Source organism: Procambarus clarkii, chromosome 23, assembly GCF_040958095.1.
Source record: "Procambarus clarkii isolate CNS0578487 chromosome 23, FALCON_Pclarkii_2.0, whole genome shotgun sequence".
In the NCBI taxonomy this organism is placed as follows: Eukaryota; Metazoa; Arthropoda; class Malacostraca; order Decapoda; family Cambaridae; genus Procambarus; species Procambarus clarkii.
Window position 1 is genome coordinate 5955214 of NC_091172.1, and position 26957 is coordinate 5982170.

At 48.2% G+C, this 26957-nt stretch overlaps 1 protein-coding gene across 1 annotated transcript; it reads left to right on the plus strand.

Moving 5' to 3' along the window:
- Positions 1-26957, plus strand: LOC138367664 (mucin-2-like). Its single transcript, XM_069329618.1, has 4 exons — positions 1-138; positions 21309-21386; positions 22091-24534; positions 25082-26957. The coding sequence occupies exons 1-4, from the start codon at positions 1-3 to the stop codon at positions 26955-26957; spliced, it is 4536 nt and encodes a 1511-aa protein (XP_069185719.1).

A 26957-nucleotide genomic window follows, 5' to 3' on the forward strand; every position in this document is an offset into this window, starting at 1 on the left:
ATGGAAGGGGCTGAACAAAATATTGAGAAGGTTTTCAGGTTGGGCTGGTACAACAAGGACAGAGACTGCCTGGTGAAGATAGTGGTTGCAAACGAAGACCACGAAGGAGGTTATTCTAGAAAGGAAGAGTCATCTGCAGTATGTGGAGGAATACAAAAAGGTTCCTCCAGAGGGACAGGACGAAGGAGGAGAGAGCCAGGGAGACAGAGGCAAAGAGGAAGCGCAGAGAGAGAGGAGCAAACCAGGAAATCACAGCCACCAACACAACAGTCCCAGAAACAAGAGGGGAACCCACAACCAGCATCCCAGCAACAAAAAAGGGGAGGGCAACACCGCCACCCTCCTCTCCTTCATAGGAAACCCTCCCTTCCCCTCACCCTACCTGCCCTTACTCAAATGCTCACTCAACCCTTCCTCCCTCCCCCCCACCCCATTCCGACCCTGTCACCCATCCCTCATTCCCACCATGTCCCCTTTCCCCTCTTTCCACCCCTGTCCACCCTCCCCCTTTATCCCATACTCTCCCAATCACTCCTCCCCCCTCACCTCGTATCCTCCATGTCCCCCTACCTCCTTACCCCATACCCTACCTGTCCCCCCTTCCCTTGAACGCCGCCCCCCCCCCAGAATCCACTGAGACCCTGTTAACCTCCTCACAGATCTACACATCTATTGAACAGCTTTCCCCACCAGCAGAATGTTCACCAAGAAGGGGACAAGAGAATGAACAGAAGAAAGTGAGTTTCAAGGCAATGTACACTAACATTGATGGGATTACGAATAAAACAAGTGAACTCGGAGAATGGGCACTAGAAGAAAACCCAGACATAATAGCACTCACAGAAACAAAGCTAACGAAAACCATAACAAATGAAGTGTTTCCACAGGACTACTTTGTAGTGAAGAAAGAGAGAGAAGTAACAGGAGGAGGTGGTGTAGCCCTGCTGATAACAAAAAGGCTGGAATTTTAAAGAGATGGTTGTTCAGGGCTGTGAAGATTTCAGTGACTACATAACAGGTACCATAGCAATTGGAGAACAAAAATTACAGTAGTAGTCATATATAACCCCCCACCAAATGACAGAAGACCCAGGCAGGAATATGATAGAAACAACATGGCCACCATCAACATAATAGAGAAAGCAGCTTCTGTAGCTAGCCGGAACGGATCCAGACTACTAATCATGAGAGACTTCAACCACGGGAAGATAGATTGGGAGAACAGAGACCCACATGGAGGACTGGAAACATGGAGACCTAAGCTGCTGGACGAAGCAACAAGAAACTTTCTAAGTCAACACGTCAAGGGACTGACAAGAATGAGAGGAGGGGATGAACCAGCTTTGCTTGATCTGATATTTACCCTAAATGAGTCGGATATAATGGAAGTTAAGCTGGAAGCCCCCTTGGGAATGAAGTGATCACAGTGTATTGATCGTTGAGTACTTGGTAGAGCTAGAATTATCTCCTTAAAAACAGAACTGGGAAACAAAGGGCTGGCATACCAAAAGGGAAATTATGAGGAGATGAGAAAATCCCTAGAGGATATACCATAGGACACCGAACTCACAACTAAGCCCATACAAGACATAATGGACTATGTCACCCAAAAGTGTCAGGAGGCAGTAAACAGCTTTATCCCGACCCGACAGGAAAAAAAACGAGAAGCAAAAGAAGAATCCGTGGTTTAATAGGTCATGTATGAAAGCAAAGGAACTGAATAAAGAGCGTGGAGGAGCTTCCGAAATAACAAAACACCAGACAGTAGAGAGAGAGATACCAGAGAACCAGGAATGAGTATGTTAGTGTGAGAAAAAGTATGAAAATGATATAGCTAATAAAGCCAAGACCAAACCAAAGCTACTACACAATCACATCAGGAGGAAAACATCAGTGAAGGAACAGGTGATGAAACTTAGAACGGGTGAGGACAGGTACACAGAGAACGACAAAGAGGTGCGTGAGGAACTGTTATGACCCTGGGTTCTCCAGTGGAAACCAGAGGTCAAAATTGAGCTATTAAACTTTCTGGTAGTACAGTTGGGTACATCACTAGCGGCAATTGTTTGTATCTTCCCTGCCAGACGTAAGACTATTGTTGTTTCTCAAAGAGCATTTAAAGACTGAGCTGGGGGTTGATTATTAAATAATAACATAGGCACCAACTTTGCTTACTAATACTTTCTAATCATTTGTAAAGTAACAATACATTGCATAGGGGAAGATCTTTAATGTGCTTAGCTGCACGATCAATTAGGCTCCTTCCGGCACCACGACATGGGAGGCCTAGCTGGTCGCTAGAAGGTCCTTCTCTGGCTGGTGTTCGTGCGGACGAGACCTACTCTGTGGCTGCACCCCTACTCTTCTCCCTTCTCCTCTTACTTATTTCCCTTACCCTAAGTTCCTGTACCCTTAAGTTAAGTATTATATGGTGTTAAGTGTGCCTACTCTGGTAGTAACGATTGGTGAGACCTGGGGTCTCACCAATATTTGGTTTGTATTTGCCAGTGTTTTTGGTACCCCTAAGTGTTGTGTTTTGTATTAGGGTCCCACGTGGTTTCCCTACCCTAAGCTGCATCCAGCTTCAGAGCTTATCCAGTAGTACTTTACCCTAGCTTGTTATTAGTGTAAACCTTGTATCCTTCCTAAGTGGACCAAGGCTTTTAACGTAAGATAGTGTGGTAAAGTTATTATTATTATTGTTATTGGTGTGAGTGTATATGGGGGGGTTGTTAAGGGGTTAATAAATAAGTACATGAATTACAGAGTATCCCTTCTTCCTATGTGGGAACGCATCGATCAACCCTTAGACTAACATATATGGTCTAGTAGCAAGTTATTACTACTGTGGATAGTTTATTTTTGGGGGCCGGGCCTTTTAGCTCTCCCATATTTGATACTCTGTCTTCTAACTACCCTTACCCCTTAATAGTACCAGTTCCCCATAGAAGCATAGCCCACACACATATATTTAAAACAAGTGGGGGCCTGTCCGGGATGAACATTATAAGTGTAAAAAATTAGATTCTTGAGTGCCAAAATTAAAATTTTTTGTTTTCCGCAGAACGGTTGTGTGCTAGCCTAGGGTCCAGCTCATCTAGCAAAGGACATTCTTGCACTGACTGGACACCCAGCTGGATCCCTTCACGATTAAGGTTAGTGTGGCCTTGTGTTAGGGGCCGTGCAAATTTTTGTTTTTTCCCAATTTTTATTTTTTTAATTTTTTCTTTGGCTGGGAGCTAAAATTGTTAGTGATGTCATCTGAAATGCAGAGACTGGCAATGGAGCCTTCAGTGGTAGAGATAAAGAAACTTAAAAAGTCTAATTTAGTATTGTTAGGCAAGGAATTTGGCCTAGAATTAAATGACGCGGATAAAAAGTGGACTTTGGTGAATGAAATATTACAGCATTGTATTGATGAAGAACTATTGGCAAGTGATACACCTTTATGCCAGCCTAGCCAAGCAGAAAGTGCAACTCATAGGGATAGAGAATTAGCTTTAGAGTTAGCAAAAATAAAATTAGAGGAGCAAAGACTCAAAACCGAGGAGGCTAGAATTAGAGCGAATACCACTGGACCTCCACCTGCCGGGGATTCAAACCCCAGGCATTATGAGAAAAAGCATAATTTGCCTGAATTTTCCGAGTCAGACCCTGAAAGGTTTTTCAACCATTTTCAGAGATTGGCCATGTCCATGAACTGGCCAAAGGAAGAGTGGGTGAAAATCCTACAGGGAAGACTTAGGGGTAAAGCACAAGATATTTTTATAAACATGCCTGACGACGAGTGTTTCGAATATGATAAAGTCAGGGAATGTATTTTGCGGGCATATGAAATTACTCCTGAAGCTCACCGCCAAGTTTATCGTAACCTTAGGCCTACTCACAACCAACCGCTCACTGAATTTGTGAATGATCAAATTCGATTATTTGATAGATGGATTCGCTCGGCGAAAGCCGAAACATACGAGGCTCTCAGGAACTTAGTTTTAATGGAGCATTTTATAGATATTATGCCAGAGAACGTATCACATTACATTAGAGGAAGGGTAGAGGTAAATTCTAAAATAGGGGATTTGGCCAAGTTGGCAGAAAACTACCAATTGGCGGGCAAAAGGCCCAATAAAAATAATTATACCCCACAGAGTAGCAAAACTTATACCCACAGCCAGTCCAGACCAGCTCATTCTAACCCTTTACCTAATGCACCTTCTGTTTCAGACATAACTAACCCTGTTAAAGTGTCTAGCCCAACGGCACCTAAAGGTGAACCGAAGGGTAATTCTGTTAGCAATGTCTCTTCTCCCCGACGTTTTTGTGGTCACTGTAATCGTTCAAACCACAATATTAGCCGTTGTTGGCAACTGTACCCAGAAAAAAGACCCAATGCTCTAGTTGTGACACAGGGCTTGAGGCCTTCGGAAGGGTTAGGGAGTAAGACCTCCAACCCACAGTGGTTGGACTTGCTTACCCCATTCTTATCGAAAGGGAGACTACTTTTGTCTGAGGGTTCTTCCTGGAAGGACGTGGTGATCTTCCGAGACACCGGTGCCATCCAGACTTTAATTTTAGAGAGTGCATTGCAAGGTGCCAACACTCGACACTGGAGAGGTGGTACTGGTCGAGGGTGTCACTAGTGATACTCGAGCAGTACCCCTCCATAAGGTTACCCTGGAATCTGATTTCCACAAGGGTGTTTGTACAGTCGGAGTCACTTCATACCTACCTTTCCCTAATGTTGATGTAATAGTCGGTAATGATTTAGCAGGGGATAAGGTAGGGGACTCCAGACTGCCTATTATGTTGCCTACCCCTAAGGTTTGCCTGGATCCACCCGCCGCAGAGGATAATGTTGTGTACCCTGCGTGCGCGGTGACCAGGTCTATTGGACTTAAATGTAAGGGCAGCCCTGTGCTTGCCAAGGTGGTAAATCCCGAGGACACAAGGAACTTTCTGAGTGGTGAAAACCAAGTGGACCTCGCGGACACATTCATGGCCCGACTCGATGACGTGGCCGAGGACATTGTGGAGAGCCTGCCACCACCATCTACCGAGAGTAGTGGGGAGGTGGAGGAGAACACTGTTGAGCCTCGGCCAATGGCATCTGACCAAGGCCTAGATGCCTCCTTGAGTGAGTTACAGAAAGCTGACCCCACTCTTGCAGATTGTCATGAGACAGCCGTCTCTATGGAGGAAATTGTAGACGCAGCAACTGGGTACTACTACAATGATCGGATTTTGATGAGAAAATGGAGACCACAGAGTGCTCCCTTGTCAAATGAGTGGGAGGTAGTCCACCAGGTTATGTTGCCGACCTGCTATAGAGAAAGAGTTTTGGCAGCTGCTCATGATGATCCTATGGGGGGACATCAAGGTATTAATATTACGTATCACAAAATTTTAAAGTATTTTTTCTGGCCCAAGCTGAAAAGCGATGTGGCAAAATTTTGTAATGCGTGTATTGTTTGTCAACTGGTTGGGAAACCAAACCAGACTCCACCTAAAGCTCCTCTAAGGCCTATTGTCGTGCCGGAGGAACCATTTTCTCATGTGGTAATGGACTGTGTTGGACCATTACCTAGAACTAAGTCTGGTAATATTTACCTAATCATGATGATGTGTATCACTACTCGTTACCCAGAGGCTTTTGCTGTAAGGAACATCCGAGCAAAAACTGTTGTTGCTCGTATGTTGCAATTTTTTTCCACTTTTGGACTGCCTCGGGTCGTGCAAACTGACAATGGTACTAATTTTAAGTCTGATGTTTTCGAGCAATTTTGTAAGGAACATGGAATAACTCATAAGGTTTCCAGCCCATACCATCCACAGAGTCAGGGGGTAATTGAACGTTTCCATCTAACTCTGAAGCAGATGTTAAAGACATCGTGCGAGAGTTCCCACACCTTCTGGGATGAGAATTTACTGTATGTTTTGTTTGCGGCTAGAGAGGGATTACAAAGTTCACTGGGCTGTTCTCCTTTTGAGTTAGTCTTTGGCCATAAAGTTCGTGGACCCTTGCAAATGTTACAGGAGAATCTGTTAGGGAACGTAACGTTAATCGAAGGTTCGGCTTTCTTTGCGCAACACCACCAGAGACTCAAGGACTGCAAGGCGGCTGCATTAAAGTATCTTGGCAAGGCCCAAGAAAAGATGAAAGAACGTAACGATGCTAAATCTAAGTTACGGGTATTTCAACCTGGCGACCCTGTCCTGGTATTAAAGCCTCGACTAGGGAACACTATGTCCCACAAGTACGAAGGCCCCTACATTGTGACAGAAAAGACTGGGGACCTCACGTACAAAGTGAGGCACTCTGACAAACGTAACCAGGTAATGCTCATACATGTAAATCGACTGAAGAAGTTCCAGGGCCCCAGGCCCATTGCACTAACCAATGTTTCCATTTCCAGTGAGAGAGGGGATGATTGTTCTGGGGACCCAACTAATCTCATTTTCAATAATTCTAGTTCTGTGAATGCTGTGGAGGGACTGTCCCATTTGCAGATGGCCCAACGTGAAGAGGTGCAGTCGTTGGTTGATGAATTCTCCAGTCTGTTCGGGGAGGTCCCGACCCAGACTGATGCCATTTGCCATGATGTCGAGTTGACGGACTACACTCCCATTCGCCTTCAACCCTATCGGATGAGTCCAGAAAAGAAGGCCATCGTACGGAAGGAGGTCGACTTCTTGCTCCAGCACGGCCTCATCCGGCCGAGCCAGGGCTCTTGGTGCTCGCCCTGCCTTTTGGTCCCCAAACCAGACGGCTCCTGGCGATTATGCACCGACTATCGGCAGCTCAACAAGGTGACCATTGTGGATGCCTATCCGCTGCCCCTCCTCGAGGACTGCATCGACGAGTTGGGAAATGCCAAGTACGTTTCGAAATTCGACCTCTCGAGGGGGTATTATCAAATCCCACTCACTGAACGTGCTAAACAGCTAACCGCGTTCGTGACACCCGAGGGTGTTTTTGAGTATCAAGTGTTACCGTTTGGCTTGCGTAATGCTCCTGCCACGTTCCAGAGGCTCATGAACTCTCTACTCGCTAAGGTGCCAAATTGTCGGGCGTATTTAGATGATATCGTGCTGTTTGACAGTAATTGGGCTGACCACATAGCTAGGTTACGCCAGTTGTTTGCCATCTTGAAAAGGGCAAATCTTACCTTAAATGCTAAAAAGTGTCATTTTGGCCAAGGCACAGTGACGTACCTCGGTTATGAAGTGGGCCAAGGAAAAGTGTTACCTCGGCAAGATAAAATCAGTGCCATTCTGGAGTATCCAGTACTAAAGTCTAAAAAGGATGTTCAAAGATTTATCGGTATGTGTGCGTACTATCGACGTTTTTGTCAGAACTTTTCCAGTGTTGCCACTCCTCTCACAGACTTGTTGCGGAAAGCCGTTAAATTTAAGTGGTCATCAGACTGTGCAGAGGCATTTAAAAATTTGAAATTGATCTTAGCTTCCGCCCCAGTGCTTGCTAGTCCAAGGTTCGACCGACCGTTTAAAATTCATGTTGACGCGTCTGACTCGGGTGCTGGTGCAGTGTTGTTGCAAACTGGGGATGATCAGGTGGAACACCCAGTATATTATTACTCTGTGAAATTCGACAAGGCGCAACGCAATTATTCAGTGGTAGAAAAAGAGGCGTTGGCGCTAGTGTTAACATGTAAAAAGTTCGAAGTTTACCTCACAGGTAATATAGTGGAAGTGTACACGGACCATAACCCACTAGTCTTCCTGACTCAGATGAAGGGTAAGAATAAACGCATCCTCAGGTGGGCATTGTACCTACAGGACTTCAATCTTTCCATTACCCACCTACCGGGCAGACTCAACGTGATAGCCGACGCTCTGTCCCGGTTGCCTGAATATCATTCATCTGAGCCACAGAAAGCCATTTACCAACTGTCATGCTTTAGTTAATTTTTTTTTAGGTTCTCCTGTGACATTAAATATTCCGTGTCCAATTTATTTACTTCCCTGTTCTTTTATTTTTTTTGTGTATGTTTTTTTTTTCTTTCAGAGAACTCCTTTGTATTTTTTTTTTGCAGAGAAATTGTTTTTGTTTGATTTTTTGTTTTTGTCATATGTTTTTTCTTTTTATTCTCTGTATACTCTTACAAAAAATATGACTACTATTCTAGTAGTCACATTTTTTTTTCTCTGAAGGGGGGAGGAGTGTTACGACCCTGGGTTCTCCAGTGGAAACCAGAGGTCAAAATTGAGCTATTAAACTTTCTGGTAGTACAGTTGGGTGCATCACTAGCGGCAATTGTTTGTATCTTCCCTGCCAGACGTAAGACTATTGTTGTTTCTCAAAGAGCATTTAAAGACTGAGCTGGGGGTTGATTATTAAATAATAACATAGGCACCAACTTTGCTTACTAATACTTTCTAATCATTTGTAAAGTAACAATACATTGCATAGGGGAAGATCTTTAATGTGCTTAGCTGCACGATCAATTAGGCTCCTTCCGGCACCACGACATGGGAGGCCTAGCTGGTCGCTAGAAGGTCCTTCTCTGGCTGGTGTTCGTGCGGACGAGACCTACTCTGTGGCTGCACCCCTACTCTTCTCCCTTCTCCTCTTACTTATTTCCCTTACCCTAAGTTCCTGTACCCTTAAGTTAAGTATTATATGGTGTTAAGTGTGCCTACTCTGGTAGTAACGATTGGTGAGACCTGGGGGTAGTATTTGCCAGTGTTTTGGGTACCCCTAAGTGTTGTGTTTTGTATTAGGGTCCCACGTGGTTTCCCTACCCTAAGCTGCATCCAGCTTCAGTGCTTATCCAGTAGTACTTTACCCTAGCTTGTTATTAGTGTAAACCTTGTATCCTGCCTAAGTGGACCAAGGCTTTTAACGTAAGATAGTGTGGTAAAGTTATTATTATTATTGTTATTGGTGTGAGTGTATATGGGGGGTTGTTAAGGGGTTAATAAATAAGTACATGAATTACAGAGTATCCCTTCTTCCTATGTGGGAGCGCATTGATCAACCCTTAGACTAACATATATGGTCTAGTAGCAAGTTATTACTACTGTGGATAGTTTATTTTTGGGGGCCGGGCCTTTTAGCTCTCCCATATTTGATACTCTGTCTTCTAACTACCCTTACCCCTTAATAGTACCAGTTCCCCATAGAAGCATAGCCCACACACATATATTTATAACAGGAACTCAACAATATGTTCCAGGAGGTCTTTACAATAGAACAAGGAGAGGTCACTGTGCTAGGAGAGGTGGCTGTAAACCAGGCGGCCTTGGAAGGTTCCGAAATTACAGGAGATGAGGTCAAGAGGCACCTGTTGGATCTGGACGTGAGAAAGGCTGTTGGCCTGGACGGAATCTCACCATGGGTATTGAAAGAGTTTGCAGGAGCGCTTTGCTTGCCACTCTCCATAGTGTATAGTAGGTCACTGGAGACGGGAGACCTACCAGAAAATGGAAGACGGCTAATGTAGTCCCTATATACAAAAGTGGTGACAGACAAGAGGCACTGAATTCTCGACCGGTGTCCTTAACTTGTATACCATGCAAGGTGATGGAGAGGATCGTGAGAAAAAACCTAGTAACACATCTGGAGAGAAGAGACTTCGTGGCAACCCATCAACATTGGTTCAGGGAGGGTAAATCTTGCCTTACAGGCTTAATAGGCTACGATCAGGTGACAAAAATTTAGCAAGAAAGAGAAGGATGGGCGGACTGCATTTTTTTGGATTGTCGGATAACCTTTGACACAGTACCCCATAAAAAAGGCTGATGAATAAGCTGGAGAAACAGGCAGGAGTAACAGGTAGGGCGCTCCAGTGGATAAGGGAGTACCTAAGCAATAGGAAGCAGAGAGTTACAGTGAGGGGTGAGACCTCAGACTGGCGTGAAGTTACCAGTGGAGTCCCACAGGTCTCTGTACTCGGACCTATCCTGTTTCTTATATACGTAAATGATCTCCCAGAGGGTATAGACTCATTCCTCTCAATGTTTGCTGACGACGCCAAAATTATGAAAAGGATTAAGTCAGAATAGGACAGCTTGAGGCTTCAAAAAGACCTGGACAAGCTGCAGGAATGGTCTAACAAATGGTTGTTAGAGTTTAACCCAAACAAATGCAATATAATGAAGATAGGTGTAGGAAGCAGGAGACCAGATACAAGGTATCTTTGGGAGATGAAATACTTCAAGAGTCAGAGACAGAGAAAGACCTGGGGGTTGATAGCACGCCAGACCTATCCCCTGAAGCTCATATCAAGAGGATAACATCAGCGGCATATGGCAGGTTGGCTAACATAAGAACGGCCTTTAGAAACTTGTGTAAGGAATCTTTCAGAACTTTGTATAACACACATGTCAGACCAATCCTGGATTATGCGGCTCCAGCATAATGAGGGAGCCGGCCGGCCGAGCGAACAGCACGCTGTACACGTGATCCTATGGTCCCGGGCTCGATCCCGGGCGCCGGCGAGAAACGATGGGCAGAGTTTCTTTCACCCTATGTCTCTTTACCTAGCAGTAAATGGGTACCTGGGAGTTAGTCAGCTGTCACGCGCTGCTTCCTCGGGGTGGAGGCCTGGTCGAAGACTGGGCCGCGGGGACACTAAAGCCCCGAAATCAACTCAAGATAGCATGGAGTCCATATATCTATTCAAGCATAAGACTAAACTGGAAAAGGTTCAAAGGTTTGCCACCAGACTAATTCCAGAACTGAGGGGTATGAGCTACGAGGAAAGACTACGGGAATTAAACCTCACGTCCCTGGGAGACAGAAGAGTTAGAGGGGACATGATCACCACATTCAAGATTCTCAGAGGAATTGATAGGGTAGATAAAGACAGACTATTTACCCCAAGGGGCATATGCACTAGGAGATACAGGTGGAAATTCAGTGCGCAAATGAGCCATAGAGACATAAGAAAGAATTTTTTCAGTGTCAGAGTAGTAGACAATTGGAATGCATTAGGAAGTGATGTGGTGGAGGCTGATTCCATACACAGCTTCAAGTATAGATATGATAGAGCCCAATAGGCTCAGGAACCTGTACATTAGTTGATTGACAGTTGAAAGGTGGGACCAAAGAGCCAGAGCTCAACCCCCGCAAGCACAATTAGGTAAATTAGGCAATTAGGTAAGTACACACACCAACCTGCCCCCCCCCCCCCACCATCCACCAACATCCACCAAACAAGTGAACTCGGAGAATGGGCACTAGAAGAAAACCCAGACATAATAGCACTCATAGAAACAAAGCTAATGAAAACCATAACAAATGCAGTGTTTTCACAGGGCTACTATGTAGTGAGGAAAGAGAGAGAAGGGGGAGGAGGAGGTGGTGTAGCTTTGCTACTAAGAGAAGGTTGGAGTTTCGAAGAGATGGTAATTCAGAACTGTGAAGGTTTCAGTGACTACATATCAGGCACCATAGCAACTGGAGGACAGAAAATTATAGTAGTAGTCATATATAACCCCCCACCAAATGACTGAAGACCCAGACAGGAATATGATACAAACAACTTGGCCACCATCAATATAATAGAGAGACCAGCTTCTGTGGCTAGCAGGAACAGATCCAGACTACTAATCATGGGAGACTTCAACCATGGGAAGATAGATTGGGGGAACAGACACCCACATGGAGGCCCAGACACATGGAGAGCTAAGATTGCTGGATGTGGCAACAAGAAACTTTCTAAGTCAACACGTCAAGGGACCGACAAGAATGAGAGGAGAGGATGAACGAGCCTTGCTTGATCTGATATTTATCCTAAATGAGTCGGATATAAGGGAAGTTAAGTTGGAAGCCCCCTTGGGAATGAGTGATCATAGTGTATTGAGCTTTGAGTACCTGGTTGAGCTAGGAATTATCACCCCCAAAAAAGAACTGGGAAACAAAGGGCTGGCGTACCGAAAGGGAAACTATGAGGAGATGAATAAATTCCTATGGGATATACATTGGGACACAGAACTCGGAACCAAGTCCGTATAAGACATGATGGACTATGTCACCCAAAAATGTCAGGAGGCTGTAAGCAGGTTTGTCCCAGCCCGACAGGAAAAAACAGAGAAGCAAAGGAAGAATCCGTGGTTTAATAGAAAATGTATGAAAGCAAAGGAGCTGAACAAAAGGGAATGGAGGAACTTCCGTAATAACAGAACACCAGAAAGTAGAGAGAGATACCAGAGAACCAGGAACGAGTATGTTAGTGTGAGAAGAGCAGCTGAGAAAAGGTATGAAAATAATATAGCAAATAAAGCCAAGACCGAACCAAAGCTACTACACAGTGTCACGTGGGGGGTGGGCGGTCCGGGGCTCTGCTAACACTCGGCTGCTAGGGGCTCAAAAGGCCCAAATACTCAGCCCCTCCGACTCCCTGGATTCACCGGAGTCTCCTTGGTCACACAAGATAGGACCAACAATGCCCACCTCCGCAGGTCTTTGCTTCCACCACAAAGGGGTGCCACTGATTCACCCTGGAAGCCCTTCAGTCAACCACGGGGAAACTGCTGTTAACAGTTCCGGCCTAGACCCGTGGGGGAGTGAAGGAAGACTCAGGCTTACCTATAACCATAACCTCCCTGAGTCTTGCCTGCCAGACAAAAAAAGGTTGCAGGAACTCCTTTCCCGCCTGTCTTCTCTATCTTCCTCTTAGCAAGGTCGCCAGCTGGGTTATTATATCTGCACCCCAGCAATGCAGTTCAGTGGGTGTATCCTATATCGTTTGTAGCCAGAAATGTATGCTCATAGAGAAATATCACAAATGGAGGCACACTCAAACACAGTAATAAAATGTGTGGATTTACTGACGCAAATTACATGAACACACACACACAATCACAAGTAATACATGAATATGGAATATGGATGATGAGTCTGGAGATCGTCAGCCTCTTCTTCCACGACCTCCAACTCTCCTTCAACTGGGCAGGAAGACAGGAGTCTCACACTCTCACAGGAGGGCCTCTTCACCACGTCGGCACCTCTTCTTCACTGTCCTGCCATCCATACACACTGTCCTCTCTGACAGTCCTGGACACAAGCTGCCTTGCAGCCTATTCTACTATTAAAGTAATAAAGTCTTGCTGCCACATACACAAGTAAATATTGTGGCCTAACTAGCCTACTCATACAAGGGGTAATGGGAGGGAAAAATGATCTACCTTACACTCCTGGCTCACGACGCCTGTCCCTCGATGGTGTGAGGTTCCCACGCTTCCTTGGGTCGATCCTCGACGATCCAGGGCGTTCCACAGGTCCTCAGGTGTCGTGAAGCCTTCGCGTCGTCGCCGTTCCAATCCCTGAGATTCAGCTGCCCCAATCCTGGTTCATCGATGGGCGCTGAGCTAATCACTATCTTTCCCCACACTCGCCTCTCCCACAGGGCGTCGCTCCTTGTCCTAGGCACGGTGTCGTCCTTCCAAGATTCTCAGTGGATGTGACCCCAGTCACAGCTAGCTTGCTCGCCCACCTTCCAGACCTCAACGTCCAGCCAGCGGCGCCGCCCAGCGTCGTCGCCGACTATTTTCCAAGTTTGGGCACTTCTCTGCTCACTGAACTTGGTTCCTCTTTGGCTTCCCAGAAGCGCAGGGTCTCCAATAACTATGGTGGGCAACGAAGGCCAGCTCAATCCACTGAACAAGGCTTGCAGAGCCTCCAATCCTTGAGAGCAGACCGAGGCGCGTCCTGTCGCTTCCACGGTCAGTACAACTCTGACGTTGGCGCCGCCCGGGGCACTCGGTGACGTCATGGCGGGCCCTGATTTGTCGCCCGCGACCTACGTCGGCCAATCCGCGATTGACTAATGTCCCTTCCAAAAGGTCACATCTGCCGTAGGGGATACTGTTTCATTTTATAACAGGGCGCCAATTTTCCTTTATTTACAACTTATAATATAACCTCATTCCATTAAATGGCAGCCGGTTTGGTCGCCACATATATCATTAGACTCCCTGAACCTCAGAGAATCAGTAGGGAGAGCTGATATGACTCTTTAAGCCGGCAAACGAAAGAAATAGGAGAGGGCACCGTAACATACCCCTCCCCTTAAAATAAGAGTCATATCGGAAGAGCAGCACTCAAGAGGGCAATCTATACTCTTGCTCCCTCCGTTCCTGAAGTGTCACTCCTCCAGTTGGTGACGTGGCTCGTACCACCTTGCCAGTCACTTGCCTCATTGTATCTCCACCTCGTATAGTACCGGGTGTGATGGGTGTTCCCTGAACACCTACAAGAAATCCTCTCTCCGTGGCTACGAGTGTACTCCCACGGCTCGTTACCACTGTAAGATTCAGTGCATGCAGCGCCTCCACCGCGTCGTGCACTCCGAGATAGTCTTGCATTTCCATTGCGTCCTACAGGTACTCCATGTTTCCTCCCATGATCTCCTCTTCGCCAATCTTCTCTCTTCTCGGTTCCTCTTCTCCCGTAGGTGCGTTGTCTCCTCACAGTGGCACTTGTAACCTGTACTCCATCCAGCAGCTCCCTCTCTTCCACACTAGGCTTTTGCGATGGCCCAATGCCCCTCTGGTTAAGCTGGCGCCTACCCTGGGTGTACCTATTCCCTGCTTTCTTCGTATTGCCTTTCCTATACCACTCGCTCCTTCGTTCCCGACGAACATCTTCACTCCTCCATGAGATTTTCTTCCCTGCAGACGTCTTCTTCGGTTCGTGGTTGGGCTCTTCCACCTCCCTGTGGCTCACCTCACCACGGTGGTTCATCTTGCACCTACCACTATTCATCTGGCCGGCATAGGGTGCCTTGCGTCGTGGCTCCTCCACTCTGCCCCTCACTGCCGTTCGCTCATCCACTGAGCTTACTTTATTCACGTTTCTGTATGGAGGGAGTGCGGTCTGCAGCCTCTTCACCGCCCCAGGCGTTTGTACAGCTGCTCCTCGCCACTCCTCCACACTCATCATCAGGCTTAGTCGGAGGTCCCCGTCGGGGTTTTCCACAACCTCCGACGACCTCTCTGCACTCTCGCCCTCGTTGTCGTCGTCTCTGGCGACGTTTTCCCTGGCGAAGTCGGCTTCCTCACGACCATCTGGAACGACCGATACCTCACCTGGCAGGGTTGTACCGCTGCTTGCAACATAGGCACTCCTGGCCCAATCGGGTTGTATCCTGCCTCCTCCGAGGTCATTACCCAGCACCATCTGTACATGCTCTAGGGGTAACTTAGGGGCTACAGCTACTATAGCTTTCTCGACTCCGCAGTCGGCAATCAGCTGTACTTCGTGAAGTGGCAACCTGTATTCCTCCCCCACACTGCGTATCCTCACCACTCCCACAGGTGAATCATTAAATTCCTTGGGGAGAATACTCCTGGTCACCACACTTATGTCAGCACCCGTATCTCGAAGCACGGCAACCTCCACTGGGTCTGACCTTCCAAACTTCACGTTGGCCCCGAAAACGAAGGGATGTTCACCCAACTTCATTTCCCAACCATTCACGTTGGGTCCACTATAATATGGGGTGTGAACAAACACTCTCTCCTCTTCCAACATTAATCCTACATTCCTTTGGTGCTCCTCACACTCGCGGGCATAATGTCCTCTCACACCACAGTTGTAGCATCGGCCACCTCCCCTGGGCGGCCACTCGCTAGTCACTCTGGCGGTACCACTTGCAGACGTCCCCTGGGTCCTCCTTGGATTCCCTGTCGTCGTATCCGGGACTGCAGCACTTGCTCCCGAGTTAGGTCCACTGCTCACAGCTTGGGGCTTCCTCCCCGCGTCTCTTGAGCTCTTGAACCGCGTCACTTCATCGGGCACACTACTCATGGGAGAGTCCCCACTCGTCCTCGCTCCTCCTGAACTCCTAAAGTTCCCTCCCGACCTGGGGTAAGGCGAGTGTCTGGGCGGCCACTCCCTCCTGATATGTAGTGCCTCCTCCAGCATGTCGGCTCGATCCGCTGCAGCCTTCAGGTCCTTAATACCTGCTTCTCTCACCCTTACTCGCAACTCAGGATGGAGCACCGACATGAACTTCTCCATCACTATCAGTCGTTTAACATCATCCACCGACTCCGCTTCCTCCGCCTTCAACCATCGTAGGAATTTCCGTTCCATATCCCTGGCGGTCTCGGCGTAAGTCTTTCCCGACGCTCTTGTACACTCTCTGAACCGCTTCCGGTACATCTCCGGAGTCAGCCGGAATGAGTGGAGAACCGCATTCTTAATCGCATCATAACTAGTACACTCCTCTAGGTCCAGCATGTTATAGGCTTCCCGGGCCTCACCAGTCAACCTGCCCTGGACCAGAGCAGCCCAATCATCTTCCGGCCACTCCTTCAGAGTCGCTATCCGTTCAAAGTGTTCGAAGAACGCCTCAGCTTCTTGTGGTTCGAACGTAGGTAAGTCACGTTCCCTTACCTTGAGGTCATCCCGCCGTGCAGGTAGTGAGGGCAGACCACGTTCAACGCGACGCAATTCGACTTCTTTCTTTGCCTTTATCTCCTCCAGTCGCAGTTGTCTCTCTCCTTCTTCTCGCTGCAGCCGAGCTTCTCGCTCCTCTCGCTGCAGCTGCAGCCGTGCTTCTCGCTCACCTCGCTGCAGCTCAGCTGCACGTTCCTCTCGCTGCATTTGCGCTTCTCTTTCCTCTCGTCGCAGCTGGGCTTCCAGTTGCATCTTCATTATTTCCAGTTGCAGGCTCCTCTTACTACAGCTGGACCTTCCACTGCTCCCATGTTCACTGTGAATTCTCTCCACACTGGTAGGCGCTTGGGGTGGCCCTAGTCGGGATGGTTCACCTTGCGACGGCTCTCCTCGGGACGGCTCCTCTTGAGATGGCTCCTCTCCCGTCGCTTCCTCTCGAGCTGTGAGCTGTGCCATGATCTCTATCCTTCGCTCCGCTACCTTAGTCGTCCTCAACCTGATCCCAAAGTGGTTTGCCACTTGTTGGAGCTGGGCCTTGGTACACTCTTCCAAAATTCTCTCGTCCCTTGTGTCAATAAATTTCTTTACTTTGTCTTCCTCCATCTCTATATCATTGAGCATACACGACAGCACAGACAAGTTAGTAGGCACTAATTTCACCGTTTCAGTCCCTTAGCTGGTTGAGTAACAGTACCACCGAATTCACTGGCCACACTGTATTAGTACCCTGGCAACACTTGTCTTGCAATTTGGTCCACACTGTAGCTTGATCCACGCTTCCTGGCGAAGTTCCCAGTTCTTGGCTACTGGGGTTCGAATCCTGGCAAGGTCGCCAGTTCTCTTGTCACGTGGGGGGTGGGCGGTCCGGGGCTCTGCTAACACTCGGCTGCTAGGGGCTCAAAAGGCCCAAATACTCAGCCCCTCCGACTCCCTGGATTCACCGGAGTCTCCTTGGTCACACAAGATAGGACCAACAATGCCCACCTCCGCAGGTCTTTGCTTCCACCACAAAGGGGTGCCACTGATTCACCCTGGAAGCCCTTCAGTCAACCACGGGGAAACTGCTGTTAACAGTTCCGGCCTAGACCCGTGGGGGAGTGAAGGAAGACTCAGGCTTACCTATAACCATAACCTCCCTGAGTCTTGCCTGCCAGACAAAAAAAGGTTGCAGGAACTCCTTTCCCGCCTGTCTTCTCTATCTTCCTCTTAGCAAGGTCGCCAGCTGGGTTATTATATCTGCACCCCAGCAATGCAGTTCAGTGGGTGTATCCTATATCGTTTGTAGCCAGAAATGTATGCTCATAGAGAAATATCACAAATGGAGGCACACTCAAACACAGTAATAAAATGTGTGGATTTACTGACGCAAATTACATGAACACACACACACAATCACAAGTAATACATGAATATGGAATATGGATGATGAGTCTGGAGATCGTCAGCCTCTTCTTCCACGACCTCCAACTCTCCTTCAACTGGGCAGGAAGACAGGAGTCTCACACTCTCACAGGAGGGCCTCTTCACCACGTCGGCACCTCTTCTTCACTGTCCTGCCATCCATACACACTGTCCTCTCTGACAGTCCTGGACACAAGCTGCCTTGCAGCCTATTCTACTATTAAAGTAATAAAGTCTTGCTGCCACATACACAAGTAAATATTGTGGCCTAACTAGCCTACTCATACAAGGGGTAATGGGAGGGAAAAATGATCTACCTTACACTCCTGGCTCACGACGCCTGTCCCTCGATGGTGTGAGGTTCCCACGCTTCCTTGGGTCGATCCTCGACGATCCAGGGCGTTCCACAGGTCCTCAGGTGTCGTGAAGCCTTCGCGTCGTCGCCGTTCCAATCCCTGAGATTCAGCTGCCCCAATCCTGGTTCATCGATGGGCGCTGAGCTAATCACTATCTTTCCCCACACTCGCCTCTCCCACAGGGCGTCGCTCCTTGTCCTAGGCACGGTGTCGTCCTTCCAAGATTCTCAGTGGATGTGACCCCAGTCACAGCTAGCTTGCTCGCCCACCTTCCAGACCTCAACGTCCAGCCAGCGGCGCCGCCCAGCGTCGTCGCCGACTATTTTCCAAGTTTGGGCACTTCTCTGCTCACTGAACTTGGTTCCTCTTTGGCTTCCCAGAAGCGCAGGGTCTCCAATAACTATGGTGGGCAACGAAGGCCAGCTCAATCCACTGAACAAGGCTTGCAGAGCCTCCAATCCTTGAGAGCAGACCGAGGCGCGTCCTGTCGCTTCCACGGTCAGTACAACTCTGACGTTGGCGCCGCCCGGGGCACTCGGTGACGTCATGGCGGACCCTGATTTGTCGCCCGCGACCTACGTCGGCCAATCCGCGATTGACTAATGTCCCTTCCAAAAGGTCACATCTGCCGTAGGGGATACTGTTTCATTTTATAACAGGGCGCCAATTTTCCTTTATTTACAACTTATAATATAACCTCATTCCATTAAATGGCAGCCGGTTTGGTCGCCACATATATCATTAGACTCCCTGAACCTCAGAGAATCAGTAGGGAGAGCTGATATGACTCTTTAAGCCGGCAAACGAAAGAAATAGGAGAGGGCACCGTAACAACAGTCACATCAGGAGGACGACAACAGTGAAGGAACAGGTGATGAAACTTAGGGTGGGCGAGGACAGGTACACAGAAAATGACAAAGAGGTGTGTGAAGAACTCAACAAAAGGTTCCAGGAGGTCTTTATAATAGAACAGGGAGAAGTCACGGCGCTAGGAGAGGTGGCAGCAAACCAGGTGACCTTGGATAGGTTCGAAATTATAAGAGATGAGGTCAAGAAGCACCTATTGGAGCTGGATGTGAGAAAAGCTGTTGGGCCGGACGGAATCTCACCATGGGTATTGTAAGAGTGTGCAGGAGCACTTTGCTTGCCACTCTCCATAGTGTATAGTAGGTCACTGGAAACGGGAGACCTACCAGAAATATGGAAGACTTCTAATGTAGTACCAATACACAAAAAGGGTGATAGACAAGAGGCACTGAACTACAGGCCAGTGTCCTTAACTTGTATACCATGCAAGGTGATGGAGAAGATTGTGAGAAAAAAAAACCTAGTAACACATCTGGAGAGAAGAGACTTCGTGACAACCCATCAACATGGGTTCAGGGAGGGTACATCTTGCCTTACAGGCTTGATAGAATTCTATGATCAAGTGACAAAGATTAGGCAAGAAAGAGAAGGATGGGCTGACTGCATTTTTTTGGACTGTCGGAAAGCCTTTGACACAGTACCCCATAAAAGGTTGATGCATAAGCTGGAGAAACAGGCAGGAGTAACTGGTAGGGCGCTCCAGTGGATAAGGGAGTACCTAAGCAATAGGAAGCAGAGAGTTACAGTAAGGGGTGAGACCTCAGAATGGCGTGAAGTCACTAGTGGAGTCCCACAGGGCTCTGTACTTGGACCTATCCAGTTTCTGATATACGTAAATGATCTCCTAGAGGGTATAGACTCATTCCTCTCAATGTTTGCTGACGACGCCAAAATTATGAGAAGGATTAAGACAGAGGAGGACTGTTTGAGGCTTCAAGAAGACCTGGACAAGCTGCAGGAATGGTCGAACAAATGGCTGTTAGAGTTTAACCCAAGCAAATGTAATGGAGATAGGGGTAGGAAGCAGGAGACCAGATACAAGGTATCATTTGGGAGATGAGATACTTCAAGAGTTAGAGAGAGAGAAAGACCTGGGGGTTGATATCACGCCAGACCTGTCCCCTGAAGCTCATATCAAGAGGATAACATCAGCAGCATATGCCAGGTTGGCTAACATAAGAACGGCCTTTAGAAACTTGTGTAAGGAATCTTTCAGAACATTATATACCACATATGTCAGACCAGTCCTGGAGTATGCGGCTCCAGCATGGAGTCCATATCTAGTCAAGCATAAGACTAAACTGGAAAAGGTTCAAAGGTTTGCCACCAGACTAGTACCCGAGCTGAGAGGTATGAGCTACGAGGAGAGACTACGGGAATTAAACCTCACTTCGTTGGAAGACAGGAGAATTAGGGGGGACATGATCACAACATTGAAGATTCTCAAGGGAATCGACAGGGTTGATAAAGACAGGCTATTTAACACAAGGGGCACACGCACTAAGGGACACAGGTGGAAACTGAGTGCCCAAATGAGCCACAGAGATATTAGAAAGAACTTTTTTAGTATCAGAGTGGTTGACAAATGGAATGCATTAGGCAGTGATGTGGTGGAGGCTGACTCCATACACAGTTTCAAGTGTAGATATGATAGAACCCAATAGGCTCAGGAACCTGTACACCTGTTGATTGATCTGTTGAGAGGCGGGACCAAAGAGCCAGAGCTCAACCCCCCGTAAGCACAACTAGGTGAGTACAACCAGGTGAGTACCAACCTGCCCCCCACCATCCACCAACATCCACCAACACACACCAACCTGCCCCCACCATCCACCAACCTGCACCCACCATCCACCAACCTGCACCCACCATCCACCAATATCCACCAACATCCACCAACCTGCCCCAACCATCCACCAACCTGCCCCCACCATCCACCAATATCCACCAACTACACGATTCTAAATTTATGAGAAAGATTAAGACAGGATTACTTATGAGAAGGAGGACAGCAGGAGGCTACAGGATGACCCGAACAGACTGAAGTAATGGTCCAACAAATGACTAATAGAGTTTAACTCGAGCAAGTGCAAAGTAATGAAGATAGCCTTACTGAGCAAGGTACCAGCTGGGAGAGGAAATCCGTTTGGAGTCAGGACGAAAAAAAATTCTGGGGTTGTTATCACATCAAACCTGTTCCCAGAAGTCAACATCAAAAGGATAAAATCAGCAGCGTATGCAAGGCGGGTGAACATAAGAACTGTCTTCAGAAACTTGTGTAAGAAATCATTCAGAACCTTGTATACCTCATATGTCAGACCAATACTGGAATATACGGCTACAGCGTGGCTTCCACATTTAGTCAAACACAAAACAAAGTTCGAAAAGTTTCAGAGGTATGCCACGAAGCTAGTCCCCGAGCTGAGAGGAATGAGATATGAGGGGAGATTACTGGAGCTGAACCTCACGATTCTGGAAGAGAGAAGAATTAGGGGGAGACTTGATCACTACTTACAAAATTCTCAGAGAAATTGACAGGGTAGGTAAAGACAAACTGTTTAACACGGGTGGTACGTGAACACAGAGATACAGGTGGAAACTGAGAACCCAAATGAGCCACAGGTACGTTAGAAAGAACTTTTTCAGTGTCAGAGTAGTTAACAGGTGGAATGCAACAGGCAGTGATGTGGTGGAGGCTGACTCCATACACAGTTTGAAATGCAGATATGATAGAGCCCAGTAGGCTCAGGAATCTATACTTCAAATTCAAATTAAAAAATTCAAATGTTTATTTAGGTAAAGTGCATACATACAAAGTGTGATACAAACATTGATAGATTTATAGATAGTAGATATGATAGAGCCAAGTAGGCTCAGGAATCTATATTTCAAATTCAAATTAAAAAATTCAAATGTTTATTTAGGTAAAGTGCATACATACAAAGTGTGATACAAACATTGATAGATTTATAGATAGAGCTGGTACATAAAATGCCTAAAGCCACTATGACGCAAAGCGTTTCGGGCAATCAGCTGATTGACAGTTGAGAGGCGGGACCAAAGAGACCAAGCTCAACGCCCGCAAACATAATTATGTGAGTACACCCACACCAACGTGCCCCCAACATCTCCCAACATCCCTCAACATCCCCAACATCCCCCAACATCCCCTAACACCCACCAACATCCCCCAACATCCCTCAACATCCCCCAACATCCACAAACATCCATCAACATCCCCAACATCCCCAAAGATCCCTCAACATCTCCCAACATCCCTCAACATCCCCCAACATCCACCAACATCCCCCAACATCCACAAACATCCATCAACATCCCCCAAGATCCACTAACATCCCCAACATTCACCTACATCCCCCAACATCCCCCAACATCCACAACATCCACCAACATCACCAACATCCTCCAACATCCTCCTAACATCCACCAACATCCTCCAACATCCCCCAACATCACCAACATCCCCAACATCCACCAACATCCACCAACATCACCAACATCCCCCAACATCCCTCAACATCCACCAACATCCACTAACATCCTCCAACATTCACCTACATCCATAACATCCCCCAACATCCACCAACATCCCCCAACATCCCCCAACATCCACCAACCTCCCCCAACATCCTCCAACATCCACCAACATCCACCAACATCCTCCAACATCCACCAACATCCACCAACATCCCCCAACATTCACCAACATCCACCAACATCCTCCAACATCCACCAACATCCTCCAACATCCACCAACATCCCCCCAACATTCACCAACATCCCCCAACATCCACCAACATCCACCAACATCCACCAACATTCAGCAACATCCCCCAACATCCACCAACATCCTCCAACATCCACCAACATCCCTCAACATCCCCAACATCCCCCAACATCCACAAACATCCATCAACATCCCCCAAGATCCCTCAACATCTCCCAACATCCCCCCAACATCCACCAACATCCCCCAACATCCACAAACATCCATCAACATCCCCAACATCCCCCAAGATCCCCTAACATCCCCAACATTCACCTACATCCCCCAACATCCCCCAAAATCCACCAACATCCCCAACATCCACCAACATCACCAACATCCCCAACATCCCCCAACATCCACCAACATCACCAACATCCCCCAACATCCACCAACATCCACCAACATCCTCCAACATTCACCTACATCCATAACATCCCCCAACATCCACCAACATCCCCCAACATCCACCAACATCCCCCAACATCCCCCAACATCCTCCAACATCCACCAACATCCTCCAACATCCACCATCATCCACCAACATCCTCCAACATCCCCCAACATTCACCAACATCCACCAACATCCTCCAACATCCACCAACATCCTCCAACATTCACCTACATCCCCCAACATCCCCCAATATCCACCAACATCCTCCAACATCCATTAACATCCACCAACATCCTCCAACATCCACCAACATCCGCCAACATTCACCAACATCCCCCAACATCCACCAACATCCACCAACATCCCCCAACATTCACCAACAGCCCCCAACATCCACCAACATCCACCAACATCCACCAATATCCTCCAACATCCACCAACATCCTCCAACATCCACCAACATCCACCAACATCCTCCAACATCCACCAACATCCACAAACATCCTCCAACATCCACCAACGCCCCACCCCAACTTCCACCAACATCCCCCAACATCCTCCAACATCCACCAACATCCTCCAACATCCACCAACGTCCCCCCCAACATCCACCAACATCCCCCAACATCCCCCAACATCCCCTAATATCCACCAACATCCATCAACATCCACTAACATCCCCCAACATCCCCCAACATCCCACAACATCCCCCAACATCCACCAACATCCACCAACATCCCCCAACATCCACCAACATCCCCCAACATCCACCAACAACCCCCAACATTCTCCAACATCCACCAACATCCTCCAACATCCACCAACGTCCCCCCAACATCCACCAACATCCCCCAACATCCCCCAACATCTACCAACATCCACCAACATCACCAACATCCCCCAACATCCTCCAACATCCACCAACATCCACCAACATCCTCCAACATTCACCTACACCCATAACATCCCCCAACTTCGCCCAACATCCCCCAACATCCACCAACATCCTCCAACATCCATCAACATCCACCAACATCCTCCAACAACCACCAACATCACCAACATCCCCCGACATCCTCCAACATCCACCAACATCCACCAACATCCTCTAACATTCACCTACATCCATAACATTCCCCAACTTCGCCCAACATCCCCCAACATCCACCAACATCCTCCAACATCCATCAACATCCACCAACATCCTCCAACATCCACCAACATCCACAAACATCCACCAACATCCCCCAACATTCACCAACATCCCCCAACATCCACCAACATCCTCCAACATTCACCAACATCCTCCAACATCCACCAACATTCCCCAACATCCACCAACATCCTCCAACATCCACCAACGTTTTCCAGCAGCCCCAACATTCACCTACATCCCCCAACATCCCCCAACATCCACCAACATCCCCCAACATCCACCAGCATCCCCCAACATCCCCCAACATCCACCAACATCCCCCAACATCCACCAACATCCCCCAACATCCTCCAACATCCTCATCATCCCCCAACATTCCCCAACATCCCTCAACATCCACCAACATCTACCAACATCCCCTAACATCCACCAACATCCCCCAAGAACCCCCCAACATAAACCAACATCCACCAACATCCCCCAACATCCACCAACATCCCCTAACATCTCTCAACATTCACCAACATCCCCCAACATACTCTAGCTTTCCCCAACATCCACCAACATCCCCCAACACCCCCAACATCCCAAAACATCCCCCAACATCCCCCAACATCCCTCAACATCCCAAAACATCCACTTAAAATCCCCCAAATATCCTCCAACATCCCCCAACATCCCAAAATATCCCCCAAACATCCCCCAACATCCCACAACATCCCCCAACATCCTCCAACATCCCAAAACATCCAGCAACATCCCCCAAACATCCCCAACATCCACCAACATCCCCCAACATCCCCCCAACGTCCACCAACATCCCCCAACATCCACCAACATCCACCAACATTCACCAACATCCACCAACATCCCCCAACATCCACCAACATCTACCAACATCCCCCAACATCCACCAACATTCCCCAACATCCACCAACATCCCCCAACATCCACCAACATCCACCAACATCCCCAATATCCACCAACATCCACTAACATCCACCAACATCCACCAACATACTCCAACATCCCCAACATCCACCAACATCCACTAACATCCCCCAACATCCCCAACATCCACCAACATCCACCAACAACCCCTAACATCCCCCAACATTCACCAACATCCCGCAACATTCACCAACATACTCCAGCATCCACCAACATCCCCCAACATCCACCAACATCCCCCAACATCCCCCAACATCCACCAACATCCCCCAACATCCCCCAACATCCACCAACCTCCAACAACATCCCCCAACATCCACCAACATCCCCCAACATCCCCCAACATCCCCCAACATCTCCTAACATCCCCAACATCCCCCAACATCCCAAAACATCCACCAACAACCCCCAAACATCCCCAACATCCCCCAACATTCCCCCAACATCCACAAACATCCTTCAACATCCACCAACATCCCCCTACATCCAGCAACATCCCCCAACACCCTCCAACATCCACCAACATCATCCAACATCCACCAACATCATCCAACGTCCACCAACATCCCCCAACATCCACCAACATCCCCCCACATCCACCAACATCCCCCCACATCCACCAACATCCCCCCACATCCCCCAACATCCACCAACATCCCCTAACATCCCCCAACATTCACTAACATCCCCCCAACATCCACCAACATCCCCCAACATCCACCAACATCCCCCAACATCCCCCAACATCCCCCAACATCTCCCAACATCCCCCTACATACCCCAACATCCCCCAACATCCCAAAACATCCACCAACATCCCCCAAACATCCCCCAACATCCACCAATATCCCCCAACATCCCCCCAACATCCAGCAACATCCCTCAACATCCACCAACATCCCACAACATCCACCAACATCCCCAACATCCCCCTACATCCAGCAACATCCCCCAACACCACCCCCCCCAACATCCACCAACATCCCCCAACATCCGCCAACATCCAGAACATCCCCCAACATCCACCAACATCCCCCAACATCCCCCCAACATCCAGCAACATCCCTCAACATCCTCCAACATCCACCAACAACCCCCAATATCCCCCAACATCCACCAACATGCACCAACTTTCACCAACTTCCCCAACATCCCCCAACATCCACTAACGTCCCCCAACATCCACCAACATCCACCAACATCCCCCAACATCCACCAACATCCCCAACATCCCCCAACATCCATCAACATCCCCCAACATCCACCAACCTCCAACAACATCCCCCAACATCCACCAACATCCCCCAACATCTCTCAACATCCTGCAACATCCCCCAACATCCCCCAACATCTCCTAACATCCTCAACATCCCCTAACATCCCAAAACATCCACCAACAACCCCCAAACATCCCCCAACATTCCCCCAACATCCAGCAACATCCTTTAACATCCACCAACATCCCACAACATCCACCAACATCCCCAACATCCCCCTACATCCAGCAACATCCCCCAACACCCTCCAACATCCACCAACATCCTCCAACATCCACCAACATCCCCCAACATCCACCAACATCCCCCAACATCCACCAACGTCCCCCAAACATCCACCAACATCCCCCCACATCCCCCAACATCCACCAACATCCACCAACATCCCCCACATCCACTAA